The sequence below is a fragment of the Acomys minous genome, assembly GCF_964271855.1.
Source record: "Acomys minous genome assembly, chromosome: 2".
Classification (NCBI taxonomy): Eukaryota; Metazoa; Chordata; class Mammalia; order Rodentia; family Muridae; genus Acomys; species Acomys minous.
The window spans coordinates 96,014,633-96,032,284 of NC_140484.1; the positions used below are offsets into that span (position 1 = coordinate 96,014,633).

General features: G+C 41.3%; 1 protein-coding gene across 3 annotated transcripts in view; it reads left to right on the forward strand.

The window, feature by feature from the left end:
• GABRB3 (gamma-aminobutyric acid type A receptor subunit beta3) overlaps positions 1-17,652 on the forward strand; it is a 253,662-nt gene that overhangs the window by 205,450 nt on the left and 30,560 nt on the right. For all 3 annotated transcript variants that reach the window (XM_084759634.1, XM_084759633.1, XM_084759632.1), the window contains exons 5-6: positions 12,301-12,383; positions 15,141-15,278. In XM_084759634.1, coding sequence (XP_084615760.1) covers positions 12,301-12,383; positions 15,141-15,278 — 221 coding nt within the window. The remainder of the gene's footprint in view (positions 1-12,300; positions 12,384-15,140; positions 15,279-17,652) is intronic.

Consider the following 17,652-nt stretch of genomic DNA (forward strand, 5'->3'; position numbering starts at 1 on the left):
GCCATGTGAAGGGTAGCCAGTTGGGATGAATTTTCCAGGTAAGTACCAGATTGATTTCTCCATGTTCTAGAACTCTATGGTATATTCATCAATATGAGCAGGTTCTACAGAGTAACCAATAGCATTGGCAATGGGTGGTAATGTTGGGGTCTATAGGGCCACCACCAACTCCAAAAGAGAGAGCTCTTTCCTAGCTCTGGGCTCTTTATTTGTAAGCCTATGGTTTCTGCCAAGTACATTGTTGCCTTGTTATAATGTAACACTGGTTTAACTCGTGTGTGTGTGTGTGTGTGTGTGTGTGTGTGTGTGTGTTCATTCCCATGATCCTACAATTGAAAGTTTCTATATGTTTTCAAAGGTGCTTTAGCATTATTTATCCCTCTCCATATTTTTTCTCCTTTGCCCTGACTTCCACCATAACCCCAATTTAAGCCCTCCTGTTCCATCAATCCCTTTACTCCTTTGTATCACTGTGTTCTGCCTCCTTTGAAAGCTCTCCCCATGACTCCTTACCAATTTCTATGCATTTATGGGTATTCCAAATGGAATAAGCATATCTGACTATTCAAAGCTTATATCCACAGATAAGAGAAAACATAAGATGTTAGTCTATCTGGCTCTAATTTACTTCACGCAGACTGATTATTTCTAGTTCTATCCATTTACCAGAGAATTTCATAAGTTCGTTTCTCTTAAGAACCAGATATCTATTCATCTGCTGATGGACTTCAAGGCTGTTTTCCATTCTTGGCTATAGTGAGTGTAGCAATGAACGAGGATGAGCAATCATCTCTGTAATAGGATAGAGAAGTCTTTTGGTATATGCTGAAGAGCAGTATAGCTGGGTCATATGGTAGATCTTTGTATCTTTTTGAGGAGTCTTGTGTTTCTGTTGTGGCTTCATCAAATTCCACTCCCAACATCAGTGAGCAAGCATCCCCATTTCCCCACATGACAGTTTTTATTTGGATGTCCCTCGTGAATAAAGATATTGAATATTTTTTTCAAAATAATTCTCAGCTACTTATATATTTTATTTTCTTTGTTCTTGAGACTGTTTTTCTGTGTAGCCTTGGCTGTCATGGCCTTGGGTTGTAGAGTAGGGCTGTCTTTGAACTCAGTGATCTGTTTGCCTATGCCTCCCCGAAGGCTGGGATTAGTGGTGTGCACCACCATACCTGGCTAGCTACTTATATTTTAAGTGTTTTTGAGAACTTTGTGGTTAGTTCCATGCCCCGTATTAGTTGGGCTGTTTGCTTTCTTGATGCTTGGATTTTTTAATTCTTTGTATCATGTAGATTAGACTCTCCATGGGATGTATAGCTGGTAAAGCTTGGTTTCCATTCTGTAAGCTGCTAATTTACTTGAATGATGTACAGCCAATTTTTTAAAAATGCATACTAGCTTGAATTTCTGACCATGTTTATGGTCTCTTCCAGTTTTCTTGTCTTTCTTGAAAATGTATGTTTTTCAGAAAAACACTTCAGTTTGCATTTTATAATTAATTATTACCTATTACAACCATATTGCTTTATTATGCTCTTTGTTATTTTGTTTTGTGGGGGTCAAAACTTATTTCAAGCCAGGCTCAGAAGCTATAACTGCCCAACTATAGTTCCAGGGCTCAGAAGGCAGAAGCAGTGGTGTTGTTGCCACATATAGACCATCATGGTCTACAGAGTAATAGTCTGCTTTATTTTTACTTTTACAGTCTGAGTTTTGATAATCTCTTCTCTGTTTTCATGAATACTTTCTTCTCTTTGTACAGATTATTCTGTTAGGGAATAGCACTGAGGGAATTGAGGGAAAAAGAAAAAGGCCACCAAGATCCTGTTCCCTATAGAGACATGGAAACTGATAAAAAGCTCTCTTAGACAATTTTGTACAATCACTGGAAATGCAGCCCAGACAAAGGTCCAAATACGCAATCAAGAAAAACTACATTCAGCAGGGAGATTTGGACAGTGCTTGCTTCCTGGTTCCTATTCACACCTTCCCTCCCTCTTCTGCCCTATTCCCCTCCCCTAGCCCTCCTCTCCCATCTTCTGACCACAGCCTATCAGGTCTCATCTGGATAGCCTGCTTCCCCTTCCTCTTTATTCCCACAGGGCCCCTCTGCCAAGGGGCAGTGATCAAATCCTGGGTACCAGAGTTCTTGACAGAGGCAGTTTCCTGCTCTACCCTCCTTCACCATGTGGAGAATTAGCTGTCCATCAGCTACATCTAAACAAGGGGTCTAGGTTCTCTGCTTGCGATGTTCTTGGTTGGTGCATCAGTTTGTGCAGGGCCCCCTGGGTCCACATCTGACAGTCTTGACAGTCTCCTTGTGGAGCTCCTGACAACCTCCTCCCCATCCTTCCATCTCCCCCATCACACCCGCCCCACCAACTCTCTGTACAACTTGTAGCACAACTGAAACAACCCTTTAGCAGGACTTTCAACCATCACATCCCCCTTTCTAGTTCTTCCTTAACATCAAAGGGCAGAGATAAGACCTTTGTTTTAAATTATCAAGCTGTATTCTAAACTGTATGAAGAATGCTTACAGGACTGACAAAATGAGTGATCTGTCCTATTAATTTTTTTTTTGTTTAGGACTAATGTCTTGGCACAAAGCAAACGTGTCTGTATGGCCGCAGAGTGCTCCAGTGCACAGCCAGTCTGCAAACACTGAAAGAAGTTGAAACAAGAGATGATCTATTTTCATTCATCATATTACTATAATCAAATTCCTAACTTCCAACATGAAGCTTCCAAAGAAGGAGAAATATATGTTTACCTCAAAGGAAGAAAAAGAATTGGCAGCTACTAGATGAAAGCTAGACCTTAATCTGCTAGACAAAACTTTAAACCTTTAAATCTTACTGTCCCATGTAAAAAGTAAGAGGAAAGATGAACAAAAAACTAAGGAAAGAGATGACTATGTATGGGTGAAATCACAAAAAAATCCAGCAAGAAATAGAAATCACATAAAGAGATACAACAGAAATGCCAAACTACATCAATGTAATAATTAATCTAACTCACCAACAGGGTTGAACTATAGATTTGAACACACAGAAGAAAGAGCCCGTAAATTTGAAAATCTGACAACTAAAGTTGTAGAATCTAAGGCACCAGAAATAAGAAGAAAAGTTAGCAGAGCTCAAGAGACTTGTGAGGAAGTCATAGTAAAACAAAATTTATAGGAATCTCAGAAGATAAGAGAAGGGTTGTAGGGGAGGGAGGATTGAGGAGAGAATGAGAGAAAAGAGAGAGACTAAAGAAATAATGGCTGACAGCATCACCAATTTGATGGATGATATGAATGTACAAATCCAAGATTCCCAGTGAACTCCAGTGAGGATAAAACCTGAGAGATGCATATTGACATATATCATAATAAAAATTCCAGACACTAAATACATAGGCAATCTTGACAGTATCAAGAGAAAAGGACATGTCCTACATATAGGATTTTTTTTTAAAGATCACATACCTATTTGTCTACAGAAACAATGAATACCAAAACCAGTTGGCTAACACATTACATATGCTAGGAAAGAAACGCTAACATACAATGCTTTGTGTACAACAGCTCTTTAAAATTAGAAGGAATTAAGATAGCTGAGAAATAGTGGTGCAAGCCTAACCCCAGCACTCAGGAGGCAGAGGCAGGCAGATCTCTGTGAGTTCAAGGCCAGCCTGATGCACACAGTGAATTTCAGGACAGCCAAGTTTATACAGAGAAACCCTGTCTCAAAAAAGCTATATATATAAACACACACACACACACACACACACACACACACACACACACACACACAATCCCAAATAAACAAACACACCCTCTAAGGTAAGCAAATTCTGAGCAATTTGTTCCTGTTTAAAATACTTCCTTTAAAGACAGTGTTCAAGTTTAAAGGAAAAGTTGCTGGACATTGATACAAAAACATATGAAGCTGTAATGATGTCCAGTGTTGGTGAATGGAAACCAACATTTCTAAACTATTTTTAATTTCCCCTTTAAGTTTTTATTCTCTACATTACTTTAATGACAAGTTCACTGGCACTTTTCAGGCTGAAGTAGGAGAATCACAAGCCTGGACTATATTGTAGCAAAGTCTAGGCTAGCTTTGGCTACATAGCAAAGCCTTGCTTCCTTGTTCCTTCTCCAAAAGAAATACACTCACAAGTAATTATAAATTGATGTTATTGGCCAACAGTATTCATAGACACAGTTTGTAATGTTGGTAGTTTAAGGGCTACAGAGCTCATTGAAGATTATATATTAAGACAAAGTATATTGTTATAAATTTGGGGTGTTAAATTTTATATGCATGGTAACCAAAAAGATTTTATCTGTGAAATAGCTGTAATAATGAATTGAGCATGTAATCAAACTGTGCTAACAAATCCAATAAGCAACGAATAAAGCAGATAAAGAAGTGAGGGAAGAAAAAGCTCTCAAACACAAAGAAAACAATTGGCACTGCTGCAGCAGTTCCTCCTCCTTGATAGTAATGACTTTAAAATGTAAATAAATTGAACCAATCAAAGGCTAGAGACTGACAGAGCAGAGTGTCCCGAAATAAATCAGGATCTAATTATATACTGTCTACAAGATGTATTCCAGAGGCACAGACCTAAACAAACATCTAAATATGGATCTGAGTCAAGATCTAAGTGAGTTGAAAGGGAAAGGGTGAAAACGTGTATTAAATATGAATGGTAGCCAAAGAAGATGTGAGGTAAATGGCACAGATCTTAGAGAAAGCCAGCTCTAAGTCAAGAACTGTAGCAGAAGTCAAAATACTAGGCATTGATTTGAAGAGGCACCAAGAAGATATAACAGCCATGGGCATATTAAACATTAGAGAGCCAAAATACAGGAAGCAAAGTGCCACAAAGGGAACAGGAGAGATAGCAACCATACCAAGTATCTGTGCCAAGGTCTGAGCATAATTTAGACCATGCACCAGTGAAGTTTCTCACATCAGTGTCCTTTTTTAAAAATTAAAAAAAAATTTAATTTTTTAAAATTTAATTTTATTTATTTAGATAACAACTCAATTGGTATCCCGTCACTTGTATCCTCCCATTGCTCTCTCCCTCCCACTTTCACCCAATTCCCCTCCCCTAGGTCTATGACCAAGGGGGACCTCCTCCCCCACTATATGGTCATAGGCTATCAAGTCTCATCTTGTCGCCTGCTTATTCTTTCTTTGAGTGTCACCAGGCCTCCCCACCAAGGGGAGGTGGACAAATATGGTGCGCAAGATTTCATTTCAAAGTCAGTCCCCACTCTCCACATAACTGTGGAGAATGTCCTGTTCATTGGGTAGGTCAGAGTAGGGGTTCGATGTTTACTATTGTATTGTTCTTGGTTAGTGCAATAGTTTGAGCAGAACCCCCTGGGCCCCGATCCACCCATCACGATGTTCTTCTTGTAGGTTTCTAGGACCCTCTGGGTCATTCCATTTGCCCATCTCCTATATTTCTCTTACCCACAGTCTCAGTAGGATGTCCTCACATCTATCCTAATCTCCTGGTAAGTGAAGACTTTCATGGGACATGCCCTTTGGGCTAGTGCCCAATTATTCAGTGTCTTTAAAGAACTGAAATAGGGAGATGACAGCCAAAATCTATAGCTAGAAATGCATGACTGTAGAGTAATGTACACAGAGCAGCAGTGCAGTGATGTACAAAGAAATGGCTGGTGCCTTTCCACAGGGTGCACTCTTCATGGCTCCAGAATCACATCAAAAATTTTGTTCTGCTTTCTTTGGCATGCACTAGCCTGCTGGAGGCTCTCTCTCTCTCTCTCTCTCTCTCTCTCTCTCTCTCTCTCTCTCTCTCTCTCTTTCTTTCTTTCTTTCTATCTTTCTTTCTTTTTTCCTGTGATACTAGAGATTTGAGATTTCTTAGTGCAGGATTTATGTGTTAGGGTAGAAGATATGGATGTGAAAGTTTCTGTGCGATCATTGTGGGCATCTCCGTTGGTACATGATGGCACACATACAACATGTCAGACAAGAAATCAAGTGTAAGCTTACACAGTCATGGGGGAAGACTGTTGCTGGATAAAAGCACATGTTTCCATTAATGATGAATGTGTATTTTTCAGTGTTTTATAAGATAAATAAAACTATCACTGCCCCTCTTTAGTCATGGAATGAAACCAAAACTGACTGTTTTGTAAAGACCAACATATTCACAAATTTTTATCTGGATTGAAAAAGAAAAAGACAAAAGGCTCAAGCAACTAAAATAATATTTTTAAAAACATTGTACTTCCCTGACAATTATATACAAACATGAGGAACACAAGTTTACATGCTGTAAAATTATAAAAATTGGATGAAATGAACAATTTTTTTAGAAACATAAAACATACCAAAATGAAGTCATACGGAAAATAGAGAATACGAACTTTTCAAAGTGAAAGCTGCACATTGGGTGGCTTTCCTGGGCCATTCTACCAAACACTTAGAAATAAAATTAATACTAGTTAACTTTACCCCCCCCCCCCCAAAATACCAAGGGGAACCAGTACTTCCTTACTTCTCTCTTGTTCTGTGCGGCCAGAACTATAGCTGTATCAAAGGCACAGCAAAGGACTGCAGGAAGAGGAGTCAGCAGAGAGCATCTCCTATGAATACTTATGCAAAACCCAACAAAGTATTAACAAATCCAGCAATATAAGCCTTAGTCAAGTGGCAAAGCATTACAAAATAATTTTACATAAAAATCTGTGTAACACGCCACACTAATGAAAATGAAGGAAAACAACAACACACAGTTGATTCCATCAAGCAGACCAAACATGACCATTTTCATGATAAAGACTTGCAGTGCACAAAGAGTAAACTATCATATGATTTTGATTATGTATGAAAATGATGAAAGACTGAAAATTCCTTCCTAAAATCAAGAATAAGATACCCAATTGTCACTTCTATTGAAGTAGAAAACAAAAGCATAAACTCGCTTGTTCAAAGACAGCATGATCCTGTGTAAAAGCCAAAGGATTGTATAAACATCCCAGTCAACAAAACTGTGGAGGACAAAATGAATAGGTAAAATTTGTACTTCTGTATAGTCTTAAAAGGCAAGTAAGAAAGCAGATCCATCTAGATCATCATCTAGCAAGATAAAAAATTAGTTTTTAAAAATGATGTTCAAATTTTACATTTAATTAAGTATAAACATATGGGAAGGCAGTACTCACAGATAAATTCTGGTACCTGCAAAGGACAGAGGTGTTGGATTTCCTGGAGAATGGTTTTAGGCTATCCAGATATGGGTGCTGGGAACTGATTTCCTTTTCTCTGTAAGAGCAATATGCACTCTTAACTGTAGTACCATCTCTCCAGCCCCAAAGGTATATATCAGGCTGCTCTGAACTCTTGTGTATCTTCTACCTCTGCTTCTTCTTCATATCCTGCTGGTGTGATCCACCACAACCTTCATGTTTGCTTTTTAACAACATGTTCTCTCTTGATGGCCCACACGGACCTCAATCTTTCAATCTTTCGCTTTCACTTCTTGATCGGTGGGGTTATAGCCATGCTGTCAGTATACAGGTATGGGGATCATTTTAGTCATAGAATCAGAGAATATTTGGGGCACTAAAATCTATAAAATGTTATTAAAAGAATTTGAAGAAGATATAACTAAAAACGGCATCTTTTGTCTTGGATAGAAATAGTTTTAAGAGAACAGTACTGCCACAGCCAGCACCACATTCAGCTTAAGCCCTATCAGAATTCAATACTATTTGTAGGAGTGGAAACTCTATCATAATTTCCTGTAGAATCTCAAAATGATTCCAAATGTCTGAAATAACCTTTAAAAAGAAGAAAAATGGAGGCCACACAGTTTGTGGCTTTAAAATTTGCTACAAAACTACGTTAGTCAAAACAAACCACTTGTCATAAGGGCAGACACACTGTCCAGTGAAAGAAAATGGATAACAGAGAAATAAATCTTGCCATATGTTAAATTATTTTAAATTCACTTTTTCTTATACTGTGTGTGGGAACATTTTTATGCACATTTATCTATGCAACACTTATGTACAGTGTCTATGGAGGAAGCTATATCCCCTGGAATTAGAGTTACAGACAGTTGTGAGCCAATATGTGAGCTTGGGTCTTTTATGTAGCTCTGCCATCAGATCATTTACAAATGGATAGGGGAGAAGTTGGCACATATCACCTGCCAGAAATGACCTGGTGCATAAAGGCACTCTCCCTGATGCTTTGGTGTAAAGCCAGACACTTCTGTTTTAGGAAATTGCTCCGCTAAAGAGGAGTTACCAGTTGCTCTGTCACTGCACTATAACAAGCAAATGGGAAAACCTTAGTGCACATAGTAAGTGTGCATTGCTCATTTGTCTTGGGAATTAACAAGTATGTCAGATGGCTTTGGCTAGCTCACCCACTGGCTGGGTATGAGTGGTCATCAGCTAGCACACTTAGGTGATCTCTCAAAAGTGATAGTGGCACCTCAGTCCTATCCCTGTATCCAGTCTCCTGGACCACCAGACTCACCTGGCATAGCTTTCTCATGGCAGAGGAAGAGGCAAAGAGACTAGTTTCTCTTGTTATTCCTGAGCTGTCCCATCTACTATGTTTTAGACAAAGCAAGTCACAGGGTTGCTCCATAGTTAAGAGCTAGACAAAGGATGCCTCTGTAGTGAGGCTCACCTAGGAAAGATGTGGAGAGAGGCCGACTCAGCTCGCCCTGATGACTTTCCCAGTATCATCCTCAAGGAGTCTCCATAGCAAAAGGCTTTGAACATTGCTGTAAATGTGCTTTACTATATACACTATCAAATACAACAAAAAGCTGAATAACTGTATCACTGTTCCATGCCCCGTGACTGCTATATTTCTCTGTATTTGCGAAGAAGAATGTTCGCTGTAGTGCTTGGCTTAAGAGCTCAGTCTAAACAACCGAGTTCCAAGACCTTGAAAAATGACAGTTGCCTTTGTTACTAAAAGCACCTGGCTTCCAGACAGTCTGGAATGCAGATCATGAGAGATGCTCTAGGCAGCCAAAAACGTTTGGGAGTAGCAATTACATACAAACAAACAACTAGCATGTGGTGCTGCCTCAGCTACAGCTACAGATGATTTTCAGTTCTGGAACCCTTGTGCTGATCCATCCCTGGTCTTGAGGTATGTCGAGGTTGGAATCAAAACAAAAGGTATGTTTCACTGTAGCACTCATGGAGGTAAAGCTTTCAAGCTCATGGTGGACAGTGGACTTGATTCTGTAGAGCTCCATTCTGCAGCACAAAGATTCACAGTAGTCACTTGATATTGGAAGCAGGGGCTCATCTGAGACTATTGAACAATGAGACTATAGTAACTAAAAGGGTCCAGGGCTCTTCGTAAAAGTGCTTGACTGTGGGCTGGTATCTCTTGCTGACTGACTCTTGTCCACCACGTTGAAGAGGAGAAGGGCCAGGATATCTTTATCTGCCAACAGTTCCAACCTAGTTTCATTCCTTAATCTCCAAAGTCATTTATTCTATGAGTTTTTGTGGATCACTTGCTATGGGAGGTGCTGTTCTGGCACCAAAAGATGACTGTGGGCAGAAAAAGGTTAAGCTTTGCCTTCTAGACTCTAACCCAAAGTAGACAAAGAGCCATCTAGTCAGTAGTCAAATAGATGTACCCTTTTGAAAATGGTGCTTCATGCAATGAATGCACTAACATGGGGCAGCATGAGGAGACAACAGGACCAGAGTTTATTAACTATTGCTGTATTTGAAAAAGCTGGCAAGGATCTTGGCAGCAACTAGTCAACTAGGAACATCACAATTGATACTCACATGTTTTCTTCCATATTTTTAGGGAAATTAATACAAAGGTAAAGAGACATCAAAGTCTCACTAGAGTGCACAATACAAGCTGTGTGGATCTGAGATATATCTGCTTTGTAGGATCATGGGGATGTGCTGAGCCAGTTGCCCTTGTTTGCTCATCTGCAAATGGGGTTAATATAACAACAACAACAACAACAATAATAATAATAATAACAACAACAACAATAATGTATTTTACTAAGCAATTGGCTAAATGGTAAATATGCCTGTTAAAATGTATGGCACAGACCTAAACACAGCTATGACTGGCTGATATCCTAGTATAAAAACAATCCAAAGAAAGTTAATAAGGAAGAGAAAGGAAAAGAACGTGAAGGAAGGAAAGAGAAAAACAAAGGAAGGGAGGACAAAAAGGAATGGATTATAAATATACATTACTTCAATCTTTAATATCATTATATATGTATATCATTATTTATACACAGAAAGAGAGAGAGGGAGAGGGAGCCGGAGACAGAGACAGAGACAGAGACAGAGACAGAGACAGAGACAGAGACAGAGACAGAGACAGAGACAGAGACAGAGACAGAAGATTGAAGTAGCAGACTGTCAGCCTTGTGGATGGTAGTGGATTTGCTATTTCACTGGCCAAGACATCAGCCATCACCTTTCTCGCCACTTCTCCATATTTCTTTGCTTTTCTATCAGAAGCCTGTCCTGAAGCAGGAAGATGCCAGCCAATTCTGTGTTTCAGCCAAAAACTAAAATGAAAACTATTTTTAAAAGATCTGCTGAAGATTAATACTGCAGAGAACATCACTGTCCTGATGTCTTTTCTTGTAGCTGTGATAAAATAACAGAAACAAAAGCAACTTAAGGGAGAAAGGAGTTTCTCTTAGATCACAGTTCCAGGACTAGCCCATCAGGAAGGGATGTCACAGCATCTAGATTCACATTACATCTACAGTCTGAAAAAAAATGTGCATGCTGATGCTTGGCTCCCCACCTCCACCTCTCCCTATCCGTCCCTCCTTCCCTCCCCCACCTCTTCCTTCCCTCCCCCCCCCCCTCCTCCCCTTTCATTCAGCCCAGGGATCACACACAAAATAGTTTTGTGAAATTAGTTTTGTAAACTTGGGCAGCTAACACTATCCATCAGTCACCCCTCTATTTCAATTGGTCGGTGCCATTATTCCGTAGAAATAGGAGTGTTATTCTCTGGCTACAGCAGCCTGTGGAAGTGGAATTTAACTGTGATCATTTTACTCTGGAGAGAGAGAGAGAGAGAGAGAGAGAGAGAGAGAGAGAGAGAGAGAGAGAGAGAGAGAGAGGAGAAGGAAGAGGTGGGGGAGGAAGGGAGGGAGAGAGGAGAGAGAAAGGGGGTGGGAAGATTGGGAACAGGTTTGAGCTCTCAACTCTGGAGCCAGAAACTCCCTGCCCTTCTCATTTCTGCTAGTGCTCACTGGTGCAAGCTTCAATCAGCCTCTCTGGTTGTGCTTAGCCTGAGAGTTGCGTGAGAGGCTCTGTCATGTTGCACACCCTTATGTTCTCTCTTCTTGCTCCCACACCTTCCCTTGCTCTCACCGCTCTTTCTCCAGCAGCCCAAAAAAGCCTGGTCTTTCTTTGACCCCCCTCCCCCACTGGTATGATTTCCTGCTACAGCATGCAGGCTTTCTCTACGTTCATGAGGTTTTCTATGTATTTCTCCAAAGAAAGAAAAATAGTAAACACACATTTTATGTTATTGATAAAATGCTCATTAGTATACCAAAACGGGAAGATCTGGGTAATCCTGCATGTCAGAAACAGTTGTTGGCGAGAAGGACCTACTTCCCTACCTATTCAGGCTTCCCCATACAGCTTTCACAATTGTTATTCAGCCTCTATGTAGTGTCACAGTGGGTGGGAGGCTGCTAAGCACAGTGCCCTTACTAGTGTGCATATGCACACATGTGTATGTGACTTCAGGTTGCTTAGAGGAGATGAATAAGAAAATAAGTTGTCAAAAGTAATAATCCCAGTTATAGACTCTGCTCTAATGAAGAGGCTAGAACTTTGGACTAATTAATTACTTGATTTAGAAAAAATGTATTTCCTTCTGGATTATAGATGGAGTGCACTTCCACTTTCATTCTGTAATGCATGCATACCTCTAAATATTACTCCACACACCATTAATATGCACAGGTTTTACTTTAAAATTGTTATTTTAAAATAGTCCATGCAAAACAGTTAAAGGAAGTGAAATTAAGCATGGCATTGTCTTCTTGATAAAGCTCATCTGTGGTATATTCAAATAGTGCATCCAATGAATTCCTTACTCATTCAAACGTCTCAGTGTACTGTGAGGGAGGCTGTGGTCAGGTGGACTTCAGGAGGAGGGGCTTACATGAACATGAGTTGTATCTGTCTAGAAGCAGTTCCCTTCACCTGTTTTTTTTTTTTTAGCATGTCTTTAATGCTACCATTGCTATGTGTTTCAGGATCACGACCACAGCGGCATGCATGATGGACCTCAGAAGATACCCACTGGACGAGCAAAACTGCACCCTGGAAATCGAAAGCTGTGTGTATTTGAATCTGCCTTCCTTTTCCTTGTCCTTTGTATTTTAAGTCTTTTGCTGTTGCTCCTGTTGTTTTAAGGTAGCATGTATACCAAAGAACCCGTAATGCTCTTATCATACTTTTAACTACCATAAAATTAGGCTGGGGAGTTGCCTCCGTGGCAGAATGCTCGCCTCCTACACACAAGGCCCTGCATGTCATTCCCAACCCACAAAACAAAACAAAGTATTAGAGGGTTAACTCATCAATTTCACTGTGAGCAGAGGAAGACAGAGATACATACAGAGAAAGAAAAAGCCAAGAGAGAAGCAGAAAGATTGAAAGATAGGTGTGTGTGTGTGTGTGTGTGTGTGTGTGTGTGTTTGGTGTAACTCAGGATAAAAGAGTGCTTCGTTTAAATCTGATTAGAGAGTCTGTTTGCTATGCTGAAATAAGAGAAAACAAATGTTCCCCCATCTCAATCCATTAAGCAAGAAGAGAGCAAACACTGATTTTTCCTACAATCTGCTCCATCATGCTTGAGTGGTTGGACTGCTGGGACCCTGGGCAGTCGGAGCAAAACTCATTTCCCATCAGAATCACAGCCTTCCAAGCTGGCCATTTCTGCATCTTGGCAATTTTCTTCAATTTGAGGAGTGTTCAGATGCCTTATTGATAATTCAGTACTGTGTACCTCTGTGGGAGAGGTGAAGCTGTGTTGCTTCCCATCAAACAAGAAGATGTGCCTCTTGCCACCTGAACTGTGCCGCCTATTGATCCTGACCTGTCACACACTGGTTTATTACTAGCATCAACAAGTGTTTGTACTGGGTCTGTCACAGCCTGGTTTATTATTAGTTTCAACCAGTGGTCTACTGAGGGAAGCTGACTTTGTGGTGTCACTGGAAGCCTTTGTGGTTGAGGAGGCTGTATGTTACTTAAGCACACTGAAGGAGTGCACGGTGAGGCTGGTCAGGATGTACCCTTCACTGCTCTATGCATCAGTGTCCGTGCTTCCTGACAGCTGTGATTTCAGAGATTAGCAATGTAGAATCACATCCAACAATGAGAAATCGAAGCATCTGGGGACATTGGCCATGGAGCTTCAAAGGCTCAGAGGGAAAATGGTGACCCCTACAGCTCCTAAGATTATCCTAAGAAGTCAGCTAGCTTCTGTGCAGTCGGAGGCCACGGCTCTGCAGAGACGATGGAAGTTTTAAGAAGTGAATGTGAACTTTTATTTAGGAAGCAGCTTCAGCTCCAACTGCCTGGTCACAGAATTGAAGTCTGAGTGTGGCTGTTGTTACTCTGTGTCCTGACTTCAGTGGGTAGTGGGCAAAGGAGAGTCAGTCCCTGGGTACGAGAGAGCTTGTCCTACAGAGTTAGAGATGGAAAGCATCCCAGGGCAAGCACAGGATCCCTTTCTGCTGGCTTCTCTGCACTGGGAGTGGAGTGGGAAATGGTAGCTTTGTTTTCCCGCTGAGTACGAATTCACTGAGCCATGAATTTATTCCTCATATACTTAGCAGCCTTCAACTCCTATGCCAGCACTGATATTTAGCTTTGGTTTTGTTTTCTGGTTCTGGGATTAAACCCAGGGCCTCTCAGGTGTGAATCAAGCACTCTGCCATAGAGCTGCACTCTGACCCTGACCAGGAACTGTTGTAAGTACAGGGACATATAGAACACAGAGACACAATGCTTTCCTCTCTGGAGTATATGATGTAGACAAAAGACAAAAGACAAAAACAGCGATAAGTGTTTTGAAAAATAAAGTATTGTGGGTGATTGTGGGATTGCTTGGGAGGTGGGATCTCATGGAAGACTTCTGCAGGGAGCTTTCAGTAAATCACAATGTGGTCTATTTGAACTGCTGAAGAAAGGCTCCTGGGCACAGGAGCTACTCTTAGCAGTAAGAGGCCTGTATACCTGGACCGGTAATGGGAGGGGGAGGGCCATCACACTGGGGTTGGTACCTTGTAAGTTCCTGAGGTCTTTGTGAGAAGTTTGGGCTTGTTTTGCCTATTGCATCGAAAGCAGCTGGGTGCTTTACAGAGAAGAGTGGTATAATCAGGTGAGTATTTTATTAGAAGAGGCATTTTTCAGGTCAGGAAGATAGAAGGAAGGTGGCAAATAGTAGGTGCCACACTGTGGTCTACAAAAGAGGAACGGTAGAGTGCTCTGAGAACATGGTGACTACTGCAGGGACAGCCAATGCTGAGGTACTGGGCTATGAAAGCTTTGGATACATTCGTTTTATATATATGTTCAGATCTGAAATTCTGTTACCTTGCAATGATGCCTTTTTAATTAGATTTGTGTTTTATTGACCTAGTTGAAAAATTAAATTAGACGTGATGGCTCATAATCCCAGCATTTAGCAGATGGTATAGGTCACTAACTAGACTCTGATTGGGGAAAGTTGGCCCTTAGTACCTGTAGCCATTCCTGAATCTCTATACCTGTTTTCCCATACCATCTTATTCCCCAACTGGTGTTTGTAATGTCATTTTTTTTTACTCAGAACTCTAGGCCAAGCACTCATCTCCCACAACCCTGCCTTTCAGGACCCTCTTGGTACAAATCAGACTGCCGAGGTAGCACAGGGATACATGAAAGCTAACTTATTCACATTTCTCACAGATGTGCACATTAAATAACCCTTTCAATCTAATAGAGCCATTACTACCTTTTAACAAAAAGTATTTCTTGGGCTATGCATTGTTCTAAAATGACAGTGTCTCCTATCCACCATGTTCCTCCTTCTTTCTCTTGGTAGATGGCTACACCACGGATGACATCGAATTTTACTGGCGAGGCGGGGACAAGGCTGTCACGGGTGTGGAAAGGATTGAGCTCCCACAGTTCTCCATTGTGGAACACCGTCTGGTCTCCAGGAATGTTGTCTTCGCCACAGGTGACTCCTATGTCCACTCTCAGTCCTTTTAGGATGCTGGCTGCACCGACAGTGTGGTCTCTCAGTGAGATGTGTGTTGGCTGGCTTACCTGTATTGTCAGGAATTGTCCACCATGGGAACTGTTCTAGTGCGTGTGTAAAAAGCGTTGGCTCCTGTGACAAGGAGAAAGGATCAGCTGAGAATGAGACACTCCCCCAAGGTATGCTGTGGAAGACAGGACAGTGGATGACAAAGTAACTGGTCCCTGTTTGAAATCATAAGTAATATTCCATCTTTGGTTAGAGAAGAGGCTGGATGGCCTTGGAGATAGATAAATAAATAAAAGAACAGGTGTGGTAGGAGATATTCTCCCAGGAGCTGACCTCCTTCTGCCTTTGTGGCCTCAATTTAGCTTGGTTGACCCAGGACATCAAAGGTTCATGCTGCTGTCTCCACCCTTTGTACTAGGTCTTCCCTGAATGCTGTCTCCTTAATGATGCCATGGCCTGAGCTCTACTGCCATTTTTCTCCAACTCTCCATAGCCAGAGAAGATAGCTCCTGCTCTTCTGTCTGTGCTTGCTGAGATTTGAATCTTTCTGTCACATGTATTTTATGGCTATGGTGATATCTCTGTTCTTTTCATTCTCAGTGCATGCTCTGCATGATAATTGAGGTGATACATAGAAGTATTTTGCAGCTATAAAGAACGGCCATGTGCACAAACAGTGTTGCGATTGCTAAGGGAAAGCAGAACTGTCCATATATTTGAACAAAAGCCAACAGCTATGCATCAGTCACAGGCTTTGATAGACTTGCGGAAGAAGGTTCTTTGCTCTCTGCCTTGTGCCTGTAGGTGCCTACTGTCTCTTCTCCTAACTGGCTCATCACACCCTCATGCTGTTTTTTTTTCCCTAGGAGGCCCTCTGGCCTGTTCTTACTGCCACAACTATCCTAACTAGGTTAGCTTGTTGCTGTACACCCTCACAATTCTGTTTCATCTCTACCATTCCCTTGGCAGTAAGAATGCATGTCCCCGGGAGGGACTGGTTCTATTCACAGCATACCCAACCCTGCCTCCAGCTTACTTCCCGCCTGAGACTGGAGCGTTAGTCATTCAGTACCTGCACAATGGCTCAAGGTTTTCCCCTGTATCTCCCATCTCCTGCCTAGCTTCTCCCAGCCAGTGTGTTAGTAGAGACAGAAGCTTGAATTCTTACGTAGGGCCTGTCTTCATGCAGTGCTACTTACCCATAGTCTTCTGATTTGTGGAGACACAGTGAAGTTCTCACGCTTGGCAGGGGGTGAAGAAAAATCAGTACCTTAGGCTTAAGCATCAAGGAATTGTGTGCACAATTGAGAAAACTGCTGTAATGCATTGAAGAAACTGGCTCATTTATTATGTATAATGTTGAGACTTCAGCATCCAGTGCCCCAAGCCTTATGTGCAAAAGGTATTCTCAGAGTATGCTGGGAGTATTTCCACAGCAGAGAGATCCTGCCCATGCCTGGGGTTTGTCTACAAAGTTGCCTTTGTGACCAAACCCTACTTATGGAAGAATCCCTTTCAATACTCTCAGAAACCCAGCATAGTACGGAGTAGGCAGCTCTTAGCCTGTCTCTCTGGACTGGCACTGTTCTTTTAAGCACCTGCATTTTGATTTGTTGAGAAATGGAAGTCCGGGTACACAACCTAAGTATGCATGTTGCAGGAACAGAGGGAAGTCTATGCATTGGCCCGTGAGGCCACGAAATGCTGCACTGCCTTCCCTCTGGCCTGATTTGAATTCTGTTTTCATGGCGTACTGCATGGGGCTTGATATCAGGCATACTTCCAATTTACACTGACTGACCCAAGGCACGAAGAAATACACAACCCTTATAATCTTAAAGATATTTTAAAGCTAAATGCAATCCCGATTTTTCTCTATCCCCTGCTGTTGTGAATGAATGTGATTCTGATCAGTAATCTGGATCGAAAGGCTTTATCACCTAAGAACAAACTGTCTAACAAGGATTAGGAAAGAGTGAAAATCCCTATACCCTTGAGAAAGTAGCTTGAGTCATGCATAGCTGTTAAACTGAGAAAATATAACTGCTTGGCAAGTAATTATTAAAAATTAATCATTTCTGCACAAGAGATAATTAAATAAATATCTTTGCCCAGAAGAGACATTCAATACTCAAGGACTGAAATACGATGTGACACAAAATATTCATGTAAAAGCACCAAATACGTTCTTGAGTGGAAATTGAGGATTGGGGCCCCTGTAATGAGGTAGCCATGCTCTAGAATTGCTCTAGAGTTATGGGGGGGGAGAGACAACTGGGTTCATTAGAGCCAACATGACGTCAGCTCCTAGCATGTTCCCAGTGTTCTGAATGGTGTCTTCATT